Genomic DNA, 16,361 nt, shown 5'->3' on the forward strand with positions numbered 1-16,361 from the left:
TGACCTGTGACTTTGAGTTTTGGAATTTGGAGTGAAACTCTTAAGAGATGAAAAGCAAGTCAAAATTGCAAGTTGATGTTGAGGCCAAGGCTGAAGCTGAGGTTGAAACTGAAACTGAAACCGAGTCAGAGACTATTGCTTCTGACTTTAAAGTGAAGATTAAAGGAATGAAGAGTAATCGGTTTAAATTTGAAAGTTACATTAATCGACTTTCTTCCATTGAGTTAAAGGTTGGAGAGGATGAAATTTGGAATTTCAGCTCAGAAAATGTTGAGGAAGATAAGTGGTATTCTGAAGACAATTTTCAAGATCACAAAATGGATAGTTCTGAGTCTGAGGTAGAGAATTACTCAGAAATTGCTCTTGAACAGCAAGTAAAAGAACAACTTTCTAAGACTGCTTTCGGAGATAGCCTAAAATACTGGGAGGGAACTGTCAGATATTCAGAATTTGTCGATTTGGTTAGAATTTTGAAGCCATATAGACACTCTCTTGTTCACATTATTCAACACTTGGAGTTTATTATTAAGGAACTCACACATAGAATTAACGAATGTGAATATCCTGAAACTGCTGAAGCTATTTCTTTTCTAATTGGTGCATTAGCTAAAGACACACGCCTAGAACTTTTTCCTATGCTTCCAAAAATATTCGAGGCTCTATCTGTTCGTTTAGAAACTCCATTTAATGAGGTATCTATTACTGGTAAAGGAGGAGTTGGATTATATAATGAAAAAGTTATTCAGTCAGTATTTTCTTGTACTAGTACTATATTCTTTTATCTTTCGAGCTATATTTTAAAAGATTTAACTAATTATCTCTCTATTTACAGGAAATGGATATACCACAGTAGCTCCGTAATTAGACATTTCTCATCTGAATCAATTGCATATGCTCTTAAAAAGAGCAAAGAACAGGATATTATTAAGTCTTTGGATATTATCTTCCAATTTTTATTCAATGAATATAATCATGTTTCCACAAAGACTGACTTTTTGAATAAATGGTTATCTGAAGTAATTGTTAATGTCGTATTTTCAATTAATGGATGTATCTCAAATCAAGGGAATCTTGTCCTTAGATACTTATATAGACATCTTGGATTTGGACTCCAAATTGAGCCTAAATACTTATTCAATCAAAATCAATCCTTTCAAGAAGATCAAGAAATTATTTCAAGCTTTCTAACTTCCATTAATGATGCAGAAAATGTTCGAAATTATAACTTTAAGAGTTCTTGTAATTTTGACTTCAGAAAATCATTTACTTCTCTTAACCTCATTCTGAAAGATATTCTTAATCAAATCAATGATCATACATCAGATACCGGTAACGTGGAAAGTCTTCAAGAAATTCTAAGTACTTTATTATCCATTTACTTAGAAATTTTGGACTCTTCTTTTCCTAATTCTTCCAAATCTCGTTCTAATTCTGATCTTAATATCGAGTATATAACTCTTAATTTAATTACATGTATTCAAATGATTACGAATACTTGTCATTATCAGGCTAATACTACAAATCTTCGTTCGGAGTCTTCTGCTTATAAGAAAAAGAGGTTCAGATTCAACTTTGGTATTATTATTTTACATTTTATTTTAGCTAATATAAAAAATGGAATATTTGAAAAATTTTATACTGAAATTAATCAGTCTCAAACTGAGTGGTCTCTATTATTTTCCCAGCTTATTGTGTCTTATATGGACTTTGTATCAAAAATTACTATGGATGGAACCATTCTCCATGATTCCAGTTGTATACATGCTTTGGCTTATTCTGACTTTAAATTATCACAAAGTAATTCATTCATTAAGATTCTTTCATCTACTGTCTCATCTTTAACTTTTGTTGCTTCTAATAAAGGATCTTTAAACTCTTATCCTTGGATTTGGCTTAAATCAATACTTGAAATCTGTAAAGATACTAAACAAGTCGAAAATAGATCTAACTTAATTATATTGGTAATGAACTCAGCCTTAAACATTCTTCCAATATTTAATGATAAAAACCACTTTTATAATGAACTTGAAAGTTTTATGAATATTATTTTAGAGTACCAAAAATTCCTTTTGGAAGATTTTCTCAAATCCAATAACTCTAATTATGAACTAAGTCTTAAAATATTATCTAATATCTCCAAGTTTATCGCCCAAGATGATTCATTTGGTACTAAAAGTCTATATTTGAATAATTCTGACTTATCTATCTTAATTTTAAGAAATTGCAAATATGTTATTGCTAAACAAGACTTGGAACTATGTAATCTTTACATAATATTAGAATTACTTGGCTATTTCTGTTTAGAAAACCAATACATTTTCAGTTCAAATCTAGATACCAGCCTTCTTCAAGACCTTAAATCTAGTTTGCTTGTAATATATACAAAACTATTTAAATTAAAACTTGACAGTGATTTGAGAATTTTAGATACTTTTGAAACTTTAGAATATATTCAAGTATTCAAGTTGTTTTGCCTAGTATTCTCAAGATTAGATATGAATCAAATTACTTTGATAGAAATGACTACCAAAATAAAATTCTGGATGAATTTGAATGTTCTTTCATCCTCAAGTATGTTGAAAGATTCCATTTCAAGTATTTCTACTATCCCGTTGGAATATGATTTAGAGATTATCACAATCGTGGATATTCTGTTTAAATCCAGCTTGGAAAAATCTCAAGATTCCAATGAATTAAATAATCCAGAACTAATGAGTAATTTGGAGATTATTTCACTTTATTGGATAATAAATCCTGTTTATGAAGTTAGAAAGAAAACCAGTATCCTTTTGTTTAACTTCCTTTCTAAACAAAATTCTATTCAAAGCAGTCTATCTGATTTAATTCAAGGAGTAAGAATGATAGTTAATTTGGAAGATTGTGAAGCTAATATAGAGAATGAGAGGACCAAAATTAGGCAAATTCAACAGATTTGTGACTATTTACAACTGAAACTAAAAACATTATCATCGGATTCTGATAAATTTCTTATCAAATTAGCAACCAGAAGTATTATCTCACAATTATATCTTAAGTTTAGCTTAATTTGGAAGCCTTATACTGATATTCTTATTAAGTTAGTTAAGTCAATACAAGAAAATGAAGGAGAAGAGAGCTTTGAATCTAATTTCCTAATAGAAACTATTCTTTCTACTATATTTAACCAGATTTACTATAATACATATAGAATTGGTATGGAACCAAAAACTCCAGATGAAGGAGGAATATCATATACAGATGAATTTACACTAATAGAGTGGTGTTGTAAGCTTTTAGCTCAAATCAAGTTCTTAGACTTTGAGAAATATCCAAATTTAGTGTACTATCAAGCACAATTATTATATTGGTTATTACAAATTGCATTTGAGTTAGACGGAAACCAAGAACAATTTGTACTTATTAAAGATGAAGATACTATACAAGAATTTTGTTCCAATAACAAAGTTCAAATTTTTGATTTATTTTCCAGAAAAGGTCAAATACAAAGAATCAATCATTTCATTTATGTACTAGAAAATGTTTTATCTAACCAAAAAGGATCAATTTCATCACATCAACCTGCTATCTTAGAATTACTTTTGAATAAATTCCTTATAGAATGTGTTCCAAGCCTTTTATATATTAACCATATTGAGATTCAGATGAGCTTAATTAATGTGATTTGTGATCATGGTAAAGAATCTGAAATTTTGATAAATTACAAATCTATGTTTCAAGGATTAATTTCAGGTTCTTCTAAAGATGGACAGGTTCAAAGCCTAAGAAGTAATCTATTATCATTTTCTTTATCAATTGAAAAGGAGGATATTATTAAAAGGGAAGATAGAAGTAGAGTTATTCCAATAGTAATCAGGATACTTTTATCAAAGCTTGGAAAAGATAAAGAGGGACCTAAAAAATCTAATAATATTGTCAGAGTTTCAAAAAAAGGTAATAAGGCTTTATCATCTTCTTCAAAAAGAAAAGTCATTATTTCTTATCTTTCTGAGCTTCCCAAAGAAGAAATGAGTTTACTTCTTTCTGTAATTATTGATCCTCTTGTCAATGTTAAATTATCTTTAAATGATTCATGTATTTCAAATCAAAATAATGATTTTGAAATAAATTATTCAAAAGATTTAGAATTGGTTAATACTCTTAAATCAATTTCCTCAATAATTTTATCAGAGATTCCTGAAGTTGAATTAAAAGGTTATTATAAGTCCTTTTTCCTTAATACCATTATTTGTCATGATAATATAAATCAAGTATCTAAATTCTGGACATGGAGTCAATCTCATTTTCAAGAAAAAGAAAAGATACCTGAAGATTTTGGATTTGTATATAATAATGAAGGTATCACTTTATCTTCATATAAAGAAGATCAAAATATTCGAAGCTCATATTCTAACAAAATTAAAATCTCAATGAAACATATTAACTTATACACTTCTCAATATAAGATTGTTTTAAGATTCTTATCTTATTTGGACCATTTACTCAATTTTATGTCTCATACTATTAAAGATCATATTCATGTAATATTAATCATTCTTATAAATATTTTATATTTAAACCATAATATCATGAAGATAGCTAATAACAGCTTGGAATATGAAAAAGATATACAACAAGTATCTTTAAAGCTTCAAAATGATCATGATCTTATATTGGAAGAGGATGAAGAAAAAGAAGATACACAAAGAAAAATTGCAATCAATAGAGTTCGAATGACTTGTAAACAAATATTTATTTCAATTTCAAGTATATTAAATAATTATTCTGAATTTTCAACCTGTTTCAAGTATTTGATATCTCCTATTTCTCCCTTATTATTATCAAGTTTTGAGAATAATTTGAAATCTTTATCAAATCTTCATATTTCTTCAATTATGAGTTTTATGATAAATTTATCAAAAGAAGAAACTCTTTTGGATTTCTATACTTATTTATTTCCTAAAGTATTGTTGGATTTTAGTATATTATTTTCAAAAGAAAATATCTTATCTGGAATTAGAAATGGAGTAACAAAAGGAGTATCAAGTGAAAGATTTAATACAGGATCAGAGTTTGTTATTTCTACTATAATAAATATGTACTTGAATGTTTTATTGGGAGGTCAGGAAAGATCTATTTTATTACAAGAAACATTGAAAAGGAATAATTTAATGTTGAGTGATTATAATAATACTAATTTAATAATTAAGGACTTTTCTATATGCCAAGAAGAGGAAGAAGGAGATATTATTTCTATATCTAGTCATCAATCTAATATTGAATCTACTTTAAATTCTATAATTATTTCCAAAAAAGGTTTAGAATTAGTATCTAATTGTATTCCAAATATTATAGAATCCCTTCAAAAGGTTATGCTTACAAGAAATATGAAGAAAACAAATAGTAGACAAGAAATAATTACATTCAAGGAGTTAATTTTATTGAAAATTCTAGCATTTGTGGAAATCAATAAGAGATCTTCACAAGATTTGATGAATATAGAAAAATTGGATGATCATTATAAAAACAATAGAAAAGATGAGCATTTGAGTATTATTAAAATCATTTTATTACTTTTACTTTCTACAATAAGTAAGGTACATTCAAAGAATGAGAGTATAACTAGTTTTAATTGGAATATTTTTAACTTAATTTTAAATATGTTAAGGATTTTGGATCTAAATATACATATTAGAAAAGATAATGAAAAGGATGAGACACAAGATGATAAATTTTGTAAAGATAAGTTAATAGATAGAATTGGTTCTTTGATAATAATAAACAATCAAGAATTGATAAATGGAGATATGAATAGTTTCAATTTTTCATTTTTGATTTTAATTTCTGATATTATGAGTTATTTACTTTTAAAGACTTCAAATTTAAAGCTTAGAAGTACAATTTCTGAGATCTTTTTATTTTCTGAGTTATCTTTATCAGGAAAAGGAGGCCACTTTAACTTGATTTTAGATTCAATGGATGAATATTGTAATAATTCGAATAGAAAAGTTAATGATTTACAAAAAGAAGAGTTATTAAACTTTGAAGGATTTACTATTAATTCTATTTTGGTTAAACATAAAGATGTGATAGGTTTAAGTCCAGAAATTACTAGTAATTTGAATATTTTGATACCTTTAGCTATTTATGGGTTAAATAAACCAAGTAAGAAAAAAAGAGTATTAGATTCATCTGGAAATATTGATTTACAATTGGATATATTAAAGGATTTAGAAGTAATATTGGAATTAGATACTTGTATTAAGATATTGAATAAAGATCTAAGGCTTTTATATTCCTTAATTTCTCAACAATTATATTTGATTGGAGGAAATGAAGGTGTAGATTTTTCAATTTCAAGCTTAAGTTCAAGATTTATTAAAAAATTGATTCTTTCTTGGTGTAATTCAATCAAAACAGTTATTTTGGATAATTTAGAAATAAATAGAAATGATAAAGAAAAAGATGTAATGATTGGATATATATTGAATATACTTTTAAACCTTGTGATACCTTATCAAGAGGAAGTGATTAGATATTCTCAGGATTTGTTAATCAAGAGGAATATTTTACAATTACTTGACGTGATTATTGAGAATTTTACTCCATTATTAGACCAATTCAGTGTAAAGATGAGTATTTCTAGAGATCTTTTAATAGAAAAGTTCCATTTAAGCTTGTTTCCTATTATTACTTATACAACAATTGAAGATAATGAGCAAGTAAGATTATTTGAAGAATTGACACATATACAAAAACATAGAAGAGCTAGATCTTTGAACTTCTTTGGAAGGCTTTCCAAGTTCTCTTTTGAGAAATTTGGAAAAGATAAAATGGATAATATTGAAAATGACATTATGTACTTGGGAAAGTATAAAATTCAAATCCCTGTTAATGTTTACACTATTAAAACTATAGGAATTCCTTTAGCTTTGGATGCACTTCTTCAGAAGGGTTCAGGTAAAGAAACTTATAGTTTAAGTTTGGGAGACAATTCTTTGAGATCTATTGAAGCTTTTGCTTTATTTTTTGACTGGAGATTTTGTATTGATTTAACGGGGTACCTAATAAAATTACTAAGATTATTTCCACAAAGAAAGACATACATAATTAAGGCGATTTGTTCTTTATTGAATTCATTTGATTTTCAAATTAATGAACTAGTTACCAGCAATATTTTGGACATCAGTGATTTGCAACACAAGGTTTCTTCAGTTAACGGCCAAGAACAGGATCAGGATCAGGATCAGGACCAGGACCAGGATCAGGATCAGGACCAGGATCAGAACCAGAACCAGAACCAGAACCAGAACCAGAACCAAGATCAAAACCATAACCAAGACCAAAATCAAGTCAGAGCTCAAAATCCAGGAAATAACCTAGAAGAACAACTCAATGAAATGCAGACAAGTATCAAGCAAAAGCTTTTACCTCTCTTGAGGTCAATTATGGTTGATAGAAGCTATAAAATAGATTCAAAGAATGAACAAAGTCAAATCATTAATCCACAACTTAAGCAAAAGAGTGGAGTTTCAAAATCTTCCTCTCAACAACATGGACTAATCAGATCTGACATTGTATTAATCATTATTAGAGTTCTAAGATGTTTACCTTCAAAACAATTCCATTCAGAACTTCCAAGACTTATTACACAATTGATCATGGCACTTAAATCAAAAGATAGAGAAATTAGACGCAGCTCCAGATCATCCTTAAAATCTATTAGTAAGACTCTGGGAGTACAATATTTACCTTGGATATTTACTCAAATGTCCAGTATACTTACAACAGGGTATCAACTTCCTGTTTTAATCTTTACTGTACATTCAATACTTCATGAAATCTCCATTTCTCTCCATAATTTAAATAAAAACGAGTCAAATCCTATATTATTTGATGATTGTATTCCAATACTTGGTAAAATGGTTATTGAAGAACTTAATAGAATTGCTGATCCTGATAAAAGAACTACATCATTAGAAACTATTGATACTCCAATGACAGGATCTGTTGATGAAGGAAAATATGTTAGATCTCCTCAAATTATTAGAATCATATCAAAATTTGTTTCTCTCCAAGGAGCTGAGAAATTATTTGGATTCTTAGAAGATTTATTAAGTGGAAAACTTGGAAATAGAGAAGAGGCCAGTATTATTTCTGATTCTTTCAGCCAGAAATATTTATATTGGTTAAAGAATCTTCATTTTCAATTTTGTATTGGATTTATCAACAATGAAAATTTTGGACAAAATACTAAACTCAAATTCTCTATATATAATTTAGCAAAAGGAGTAGTTATTGATAGAAGTATGATCAAAAATTATGATATCCGTATATTAATTTCATCTCTTGATAAAAAGATCTTAAATTTATTCCAAGATCCTCTCAATTTAATAGAATCTATTAAGACTGGAACTTATAATCAATCTATTTTATCAAATACTAAAGCACCAAAAATTGATCGAATGGAAAGAAAAGAGAGGTATTATAAAATACAACCAGGAGCTTCCACTGGAAGAGGTACACATCAAGTTATTAAACGTCAAAAAGGATTTGAAAGTAAAGTTAAATCAGTTGTATTAAGTAGCTCTTGTTTATATTTATTGAACCAATTACTCAAAGTTGTTAATAATGTTAACTTACCAGAGTTAGTTTCTGAAGATAGAAATCTACAATATTTTTCAATCAATCTCCTTCTTGATCATCTTTTACCTCTTGTTACTATCAATTTTGCAAATGAATCCAGTGAATTAGCATCATTTTCATGTAAATGTTTAATCCGAGTTTTATTTATTGAATCTATGGAATCTACCAGAAATCTTGGTATTCTAGAAATTGATCATTTAGGATCACTTATTTCAAAAACTGCTCTAAGTATTATGGAGAGATCTGGAGTTAATTCTTTAAACACTTCTAATGGTATGGCTGAATTAATTTCATCTTCTATGAAACTTTTTGTAGCTTTATTAATCAGACCAAAATCTGTTGAATGGTTTAATGGACTGTTTTTTGATCATAGTATGAAGAAAACTACTTTATTCTACACGAATATACTTAAACAACTACATATTACAATTAATGATAATAGGCTTAGAATTACATCTCTTCAACTTTTGAGACAAATTATATTATATGGAAAAGATCAAGTAACTGTATCTAGTGATTCTTTGGGTTCTCTTTATTCACTTGTTGATTCAGTTCTTCCTTTAATTGTTCAATATAGTGGTATGGAACCAAAAATTGTAGCTATGGGATGTAATATCTATGTAGATCTTCTATTATATTATCCAATGTCAGAGAAATCACAAAGACAAAGAATTTCAGTTTTACTTGGGAATTTACCAGATTATCCTACATCAGAAGGAAGACAAGCCTTACTAACAGCAATTCATACTTTAATTACTCGATTCCCTATAAGACTTATGATCGAATCTTATAATATAATGTTCCTAACTGGTTTAACTTTAGCTCTTTCTACTGAGACAGAAAGTAAACCAAGAATAATGATAAAAGATATAGTTTTTGATATTCTTTCAATGTATAAAAACGATAATCAAGCAAGAATGAATTTAATTACTCTAGTTTTCAATGCTCTTGGTACTCTTACAAGTAACTTAAATATTAAATGTGGTCTTGTTATTTTAATAGAGTATATTTTAGAATTCTTCATATCTAAAGGAGAAGTTATTTCTTTTAAAGAGCTTGGAGATTTTGAGATCCTAATCTTTTCTGAACTAAATCAACTTATTTCAATTCTTTCAGTTATTGATCTGGAAAACCAAGATAAAGAAGACGAAATTAATCAAGGTACCGGTAATAATAATACTAATAATAATATTATATATAGATTGGAATATGAGACAATTAATCTCTTAAACTTGTTTCTACAAGGAGAATTTGAAATTTTTGAATCTATTAATTTGACTTGGTTTTCTAAAGAAAAGATTGAAAATAGAAAGATTTGGTCTAAGCTTTGGAATATAATGATTATTGATCATAAGAATAAAAGAGGATTGGAAAGTGGACATCTTTGGGTTAAGTCTTCTTTATACAGATTAGTGACTAATTTACTTAAGCAATGTCTTGCTGGTATTGTTGTTAAATCTCGTTCAAACAAGTTAGAAAAGTATTTTCTATTGGATTTCACTTTAAATCCCAAGATATTTACTAATCTATTTAGTAGAATAATTCCTTTGCAATTCAATTCAATTCTTGAATTTGCTCCATGGCTTGCTCCAAAAGTTTTAGCTTGTATTCAACATTTAATTCTTTTATCTAATTTCCTTAAAGATGATTGGAATCCTTCAAAGAAACTTTCAGAAATTGATAAAGAAGAAGAAATGTCATTATCATCAGGAAATAATGGAAATGATTTGAATTGTCAATTAGCTTCATCTCTTTATAATAATGTTGAAACAAAGAAAGGATTTAAGAAAATTAAGATTTCAAAAGAAAATGAAGTTCAGGAAGATGATTGGTTAATTATTGATAAAGGAGATAATTCAGAAGATAATGAAGAAGAAGAAGATGATGAATCATCAGGAGGAGGAGACTCATTTTCATTATTTTCATCTTCAAAAACTCTAAAATCTTCAATTTCTACAGGAGGAAATGACTACAAGGATGATGTTGAGGATGCATTGGATGATTTTCTTCTTAATCAAATTCCAGAATCTACTGATTCTTATCAAGATAAGAATCAAAATAAGAAGATTAAGAATAATACTTTAAAAGAAGAGGATTTTGATGAGGTTTTAAGTATAGATAATTCTACATTAGTATTAGAAAAGAAATCTACAATAAGAATTGAAGCTTATTGGTGGTTAATTGATAGAATTTCATGTTGTAGTAGATTCTATTCTACTAGACCAGGGAATTTCAGAACAAGACTACTTTTAACATTAAAATCTCTTTATGATATGATAGGATTATTACCATTAGTTATTAATGATTCAAGCTTTAATTGGGAGAATTCTATTGTCATAGGTTCACTCAAGCATGCAACAAGAGCTCTATATCAAAGTTCTACAATGCTTAAAAAACAAGATTTCACAGAAAAAGGATTCCCTATATATAATATAACAAATTTTGAATGGGTTCAAGATATACAAAAGTTTGGAGTATATCAAATTATAGGTCAGACTTGTTTATTTGCTCAAAGAGCAGTTGAAAGATGGGACAAAGTCTTTAATGATATTGGAAAAGCAAACATTTTGTTAGATTGTCTTTCAGATGCTAGAAAGAGTGTAATATCAAGTAGAATGGAAAGAAAGACAAAATTAAGATTAGATACTGTTAGAAATCCAGAAATAGCTTTCAAGAGAAAGAAAGCAATGAGAGAAAGGATTAGAGAAAACAAAAAGAGGAAGTTAAAAGTAAAGATTGAGAATAGAAAGTTAAATAGGGTTTGAATTATTCAATTTGAAGAAAGATCACAAAAATGATGATGGAATAATAATATTATTTGTTATATAAATAGGTATCGTAAATAATTCAAAAAGAATAAAAATTAAAGATCAAGTTAGAAAAAAGACTTTTTTAGTTGGATTTTAATAAGCTTTAGTTAAGTTTTCTAATTAATTTATTATTTTGAGAAATTAACAAATTTGAAATGTCTTTTCATCCCTTCAGATGATTATGATAGAAATCTTCATCAAATAAATTCATCTTTGGAATCTTATTATTATAATTTGCAATAGACATTGCAGAAACACTTAATTGAAGATTTGTATTAGAATCAAACTCCAAAAGGATATCAGCTGGTTCCAATTGAATATCTTTCTCAGCAAGTTCTTGACATAATCTAGATATATCGTCAATTGTGATAATCCTAGAGGATATAATTGAATCTTTATACTGAATTCCATCACAGAAATCTCTTTTAATTTCTCGACACTCTTCAGGATCTTGAATTTGGCAAGGATCTAAAACATTTGTAATTCTTAGAACTTTTGAATCCAAATTACGTGTACCTAAAGAATAAGTATCTTCTAGAGTGAATAGTAGTTGTAATGCAGTTTCTTGTCCTAAATAAAAAGCATTATCTTTGGTAATTGCTCCATTTATGGTTGTATGGGAATTCAAATTATTAATAGGATTTAATACTGAATTGTAAGGTGATTGAATATTTGTTCCCGATCCTCCAACTGCTGTTGAAGAAGATGATGATTGTAGTGCTTGAGAATAGTCATTTGGTCTAGAGACTTTAATTTTGGATCCCATACAAGCAAAACCATCTAATTGAAGAGCTTTTTCAGTTTCTTCTACAGTTCTAAATTCAACAAAACCATAATTACCTTTTTTTTGAGCAAACCAAACACACAATATAGGATTTTCATTGGGATTTAAACATAATCCTCTCAATGCCATTTCCTGCCAGACAATTTGTTGAAAGCTTGATTCAGTAAGACCTAGATTTATAGGTAGATTACCAAAATAAAGCCTTCTAAACCTTCTTGTATTATTCATTGTAGCTGGATCCATTGATGCTGTACTTCCAGTTTTTGCTACCCATTGGAATCCATCATAGAAGACGGGAGTGGGCTCTTTACCTTCGCTTTGAGCAAGTTTTTGAAATCCTCCAGCCTTTTTAATACATCTAAAAAGAAAGGTTTAAATGTTAAAATATTCAATAATGAATTAATAAAAAAAAAACAAACTTACTTTGCTTGCATTCTTCTTCTTCTTCTTTCCCTCTCTCTAGATCTTTCTCTTTCTTCAGAAAATGATCTATTAACATAATTTTCATGTCTGTCTCGGTACCTATTTAAATATCTGATATTATTCCAATTTCTGTCTCCATGATTATAACTATCTCTTTCATAGTCGTTGTAGTGACTATTTCCATGATCATAGTTGTATCCATGACTTGGTCTATTTCCATATTCACTGTTTTTGTTAATAGCATAATCATTATCGTAGCCTTGGTCATAGTAATTCTCATTTCTGTAATATTGTGATCTATTTCGAGAAGTTTTTGTATTCGAATTAGAGATATATTCCTCATCAGAACAAGAATATGATCTGGTTCTGGGGTTGGATTTGGATTTGTATTTATTTTGAGACTCAGATATATGCTTTGATCTTGAAGAATGCCTAGATCTTGAGACACTTCTACTTTTGCTTCTGTTACATTCTTTATCAAAATCTCTATCTCTTTGCCTAACTTTGTCTCTAATTTTATTTCTTCCATCATTTTTATTTTCGCTTTTATTCGTTTTAATACTTGGACTTCTACTTCTACTAGTACTTCTACTTGAATTTATGGGTCCAGGGACAGATTTAGAGTGAGAATAAGTTGTAATATTATTTAACTCATAATCTTCATCACCAACCCTTTGAGTTGTGGTAATTCTAGAATGATTTTTAACATTACTTCTAAGGTATTTAAATTCGGATCTTTCATGAGCTCTTCCTCTATTCTCTATTCTGTCTCCAGAGCTTGAAACGGATCTTAACTTTTGTGATCTTCTCGAGTGAGAAAAGTCTCTCTCATCTTGGCGTTGGTGGTTATAATGATGACGATGATAATAGCCATCGTTAAATTCTTCCGGACTGGATTCATAGTTTCTTTTTACTCTTTCTTTAGACCTTCCTCTTTCTATTGATTTTCTTTGAACTTGTCTTGACCCTGCCCTTGGACATGACCTTGAATTCGATCTTGAATTTGATAGTGACATAGATTCAGATCGATACCTATTTTCTGAGCTAGATTTTGACATTGATCTTGAACTTGACTTAAATTTTTGCCTTGTGTTCGTTTTGGCTGAAGAATATCTTCTTCTATCATAGGAAGAGTTTGAGCTTGATCTAGATGCTTTAGAAGAATTAAAACCTCCTCCTTTGAAGGAAGATTCCCCTCTTCTTCGATGATCTCTGCTGCTCATTTCAATTCTAACTTAATCTTTTCAAGCTTTAAGAAATTGAAGGAAAAAAATCTTGGAGAAAAAATTTGATGATGCTTACCACTTAAGTATATATGGATGGTACAATTGGACTTATTCTCTTAATTAATTAATTTCAAGAAACTTTAATTTCAGCCTCTTTCCATATCATTTAAATAAAAAATAACAATAATTCCAATGCTTGCTATTAATTTTTACCACGCTCAAAAATATTTGGGCATATTAAAAAAAAATATAGAAAAAGTGCACTAACGGGGAATCGAACCCCGGTCGAAACGATGGCAACGTTTCATCATACCACTAGACCATTAGTGCTCACGTGACATTTTGTCGAATGAGATAATTAATATTGTATTAGGTTTTTAAGGAGTATAAAGTGTAGAGTGAAGATTGTTGTGATAACGATAAATAATTAGTGGGAAATTAGGGGAGGTAAAATAAAAATAAAAAAAAATATATTTAGAGCAAGGAGAAAATATAATTGAATAAAATAATTAGTATTTGAAAAAAGGTTGTAATTTTTACCTTATTTGTATTAAATTCTTGATTTTGATAATTTATTTGGAGAACAAAATCCAATAAATTAATGTGGAAATGTGTATTTGTTTATATTACTCAAAAAGTGAATTTTCATAGGTTAGTTTAAGAATGAATAAGAACAATAATGTATGTCTTGGAAGAAGAGGAAGACCTAAAAAAAACCAGCCAAAGCCTTCTCTAATTGACTGTATTGAAGCTCTTTCGGAGATTGATAACTTTAGTTTTTTCCCAATATATAAAAGAGAATTATCAAATAAAAACTTCAGTGAGATAAAGCAAATTTTTAAGTTGAACAATAATTTCAGTAGTTGGTACACTTTGAATAAATCTTCATCCATAATGGATTGTCAGAGTGATTTTTTGAATGAAGATACCTTAAACTCTACATCCACTTCTGATAATTCGATCAAAGTTTCATTCAATAATGATTTGGAAGAAATGGTACTAAATGTGAATTCAGGAATAAAAACAAAGTCAGATTTTATGCCATTTCTTTTCTTTACCAATGGCCATGTTTGGAAAATGGCATTTAGTCCTCCATCTCATTCAATAAATAAGATTTTTCTTGCCATAGGTATTCATTCACATGAATCCCCCATTTCTCAAATAAACAAAAGATATAATGACAAAGGAATAATCCAAATTTGGAGTATTCCTTTTCAAAATCCAGAAAATGAGGCTGATAACTCTTTATTACCTCAACAAGTTTTTGAGATTTATCATAATGGTCAGTTTTGCAGATTTCTTGAATGGATTCCCCAAAGTGAGAAACCAGAAAAAGGATCAGCTGGACTCCTTTTTTGTGTTCTAGGAGATGGAGTTGCATATTTACTTTCTATTCCTTTGCTTAATAATATGATATTAAATCGATTCAATATTGATGATTTGGTTGTTTGGAAATATTCAAATCCATATTACACAATTTGTTCTGCTTCTATTCGTATTCCAGATGTTGAAGCAGAATACTTAAGAATTGTTGGAACTACTGTTGAAGGGATCTTATTAGTATGGACTTTTGAAGCAGAATCTAATTCTAAACAAAACTTGGTGCTTCTAAATCCTTCAGAACAAATTATCTTAGTATCCCAAAATATTCCACTCCTTTCAGCTTCTTGGTGTCCCATTTACTCCTCAAGTTTGATCGCCGTTTGTGATTACAATGGAAAAATCTCAATTGTTGATATTAGAAGAAGCAGTAATAATTTAATCAAGGAATTTGAATTACCAAATAGACCAATAACATGTATTATTTGGAGTAGATTTGTTAATAATATCTACCTTTCTCATGGAATTGGAGCCATAGTTTTGTCAGTTGAGACAGGCGATTATACCCAATTCACTATTGAGGCATACAATAAGAAGAAAAAATATTCAAAATATGAGGAAGAACAAATTTCTCCTATTTTGGGTTCCAGATCCTGGACATGTAGTTCATTTCTTCATCATGCAATATTTGGATTCAATGATGGATCAACAATTATTGGACCTTGCTTTGAATTTGAATCCAAGTCTTTCCAAGAAACGATTTTGATCAAGGCTTTGGTAACAAATTTAAATGAAAATGAACCAATTCATATTGACGAGGTAGCTGATGATAATAATGTTGAAATGAACAATGAGTTATCTTCTATCGAATACAATGATCCCCACGATGTAAATAATAACTTAGATAATGAATTAGAGGCAGTCAATAATTTAAAGTTGTTTAATTCTATGAAGGAATTAATCACGAATAATTATAACCAAAGGGTAAATAGAATGAAACAAGGATCTATTAAGATCATATGGAATCATGAAAATAATAACTTGAATGCTGTTGACTTTCTTGAAGTTCAATGTATAACTTCCGTTGACCTATTTAATTATCCCAAATTAATAGACCAACCTTATGTTGCTATTGCTTATTTCGGAGGCCTTGTAGCTATCCATAAATTCAAATAA

General features: G+C 28.6%; 4 protein-coding genes and 1 non-coding gene across 5 annotated transcripts; 2 read left to right on the forward strand and 3 right to left on the reverse strand.

The window, feature by feature from the left end:
- Window positions 1-47: 47 nt before the first annotated feature.
- On the forward strand, window positions 48-11,387 carry cgd1_3070 (multidomain protein with a conserved eukaryotic domain also present in the human DRIM protein at N- terminus and an archaeal-bacterial domain at C-terminus; the record flags this gene model as incomplete). The annotated part of the gene is made up of 1 exon (XM_628123.1): window positions 48-11,387. One exon carries the CDS (start codon window positions 48-50, stop codon window positions 11,385-11,387), a length of 11,340 nt encoding a protein of 3,779 aa, XP_628123.1.
- A 208-nt stretch (window positions 11,388-11,595) lies between these two features.
- cgd1_3080 (splicing factor U2AF like SnRNP auxilary factor large subunit, RRM domain) lies at window positions 11,596-12,588 on the reverse strand (the record flags this gene model as incomplete). The annotated part of the gene is made up of 1 exon (XM_628124.1): window positions 11,596-12,588. A coding segment is annotated over one exon (993 nt), but the record flags the coding sequence as incomplete, so codon positions are not given.
- Window positions 12,589-12,635: 47 nt separating this feature from the next.
- Window positions 12,636-13,862, reverse strand: cgd1_3090 (very low complexity hypothetical protein, possible unreal ORF; the record flags this gene model as incomplete). Its single annotated transcript, XM_628125.1, has 1 exon — window positions 12,636-13,862. The coding sequence occupies one exon, from the start codon at window positions 13,860-13,862 to the stop codon at window positions 12,636-12,638; it is 1,227 nt and encodes a 408-aa protein (XP_628125.1).
- A 262-nt stretch (window positions 13,863-14,124) lies between these two features.
- cgd1_3095 lies at window positions 14,125-14,195 on the reverse strand (the record flags this gene model as incomplete). The annotated part of the gene is made up of 1 exon: window positions 14,125-14,195. It is a non-coding gene; the product is annotated as a tRNA-Gly (tRNA).
- A 333-nt stretch (window positions 14,196-14,528) lies between these two features.
- cgd1_3100 (hypothetical protein) lies at window positions 14,529-16,361 on the forward strand (the record flags this gene model as incomplete). Its single annotated transcript, XM_628126.1, has 1 exon — window positions 14,529-16,361. One exon carries the CDS (start codon window positions 14,529-14,531, stop codon window positions 16,359-16,361), a length of 1,833 nt encoding a protein of 610 aa, XP_628126.1.

This window comes from Cryptosporidium parvum, chromosome 1 (genome assembly GCF_000165345.1).
Source record: "Cryptosporidium parvum Iowa II chromosome 1, whole genome shotgun sequence".
Lineage (NCBI taxonomy): Eukaryota > Apicomplexa > Conoidasida > Eucoccidiorida > Cryptosporidiidae > Cryptosporidium > Cryptosporidium parvum.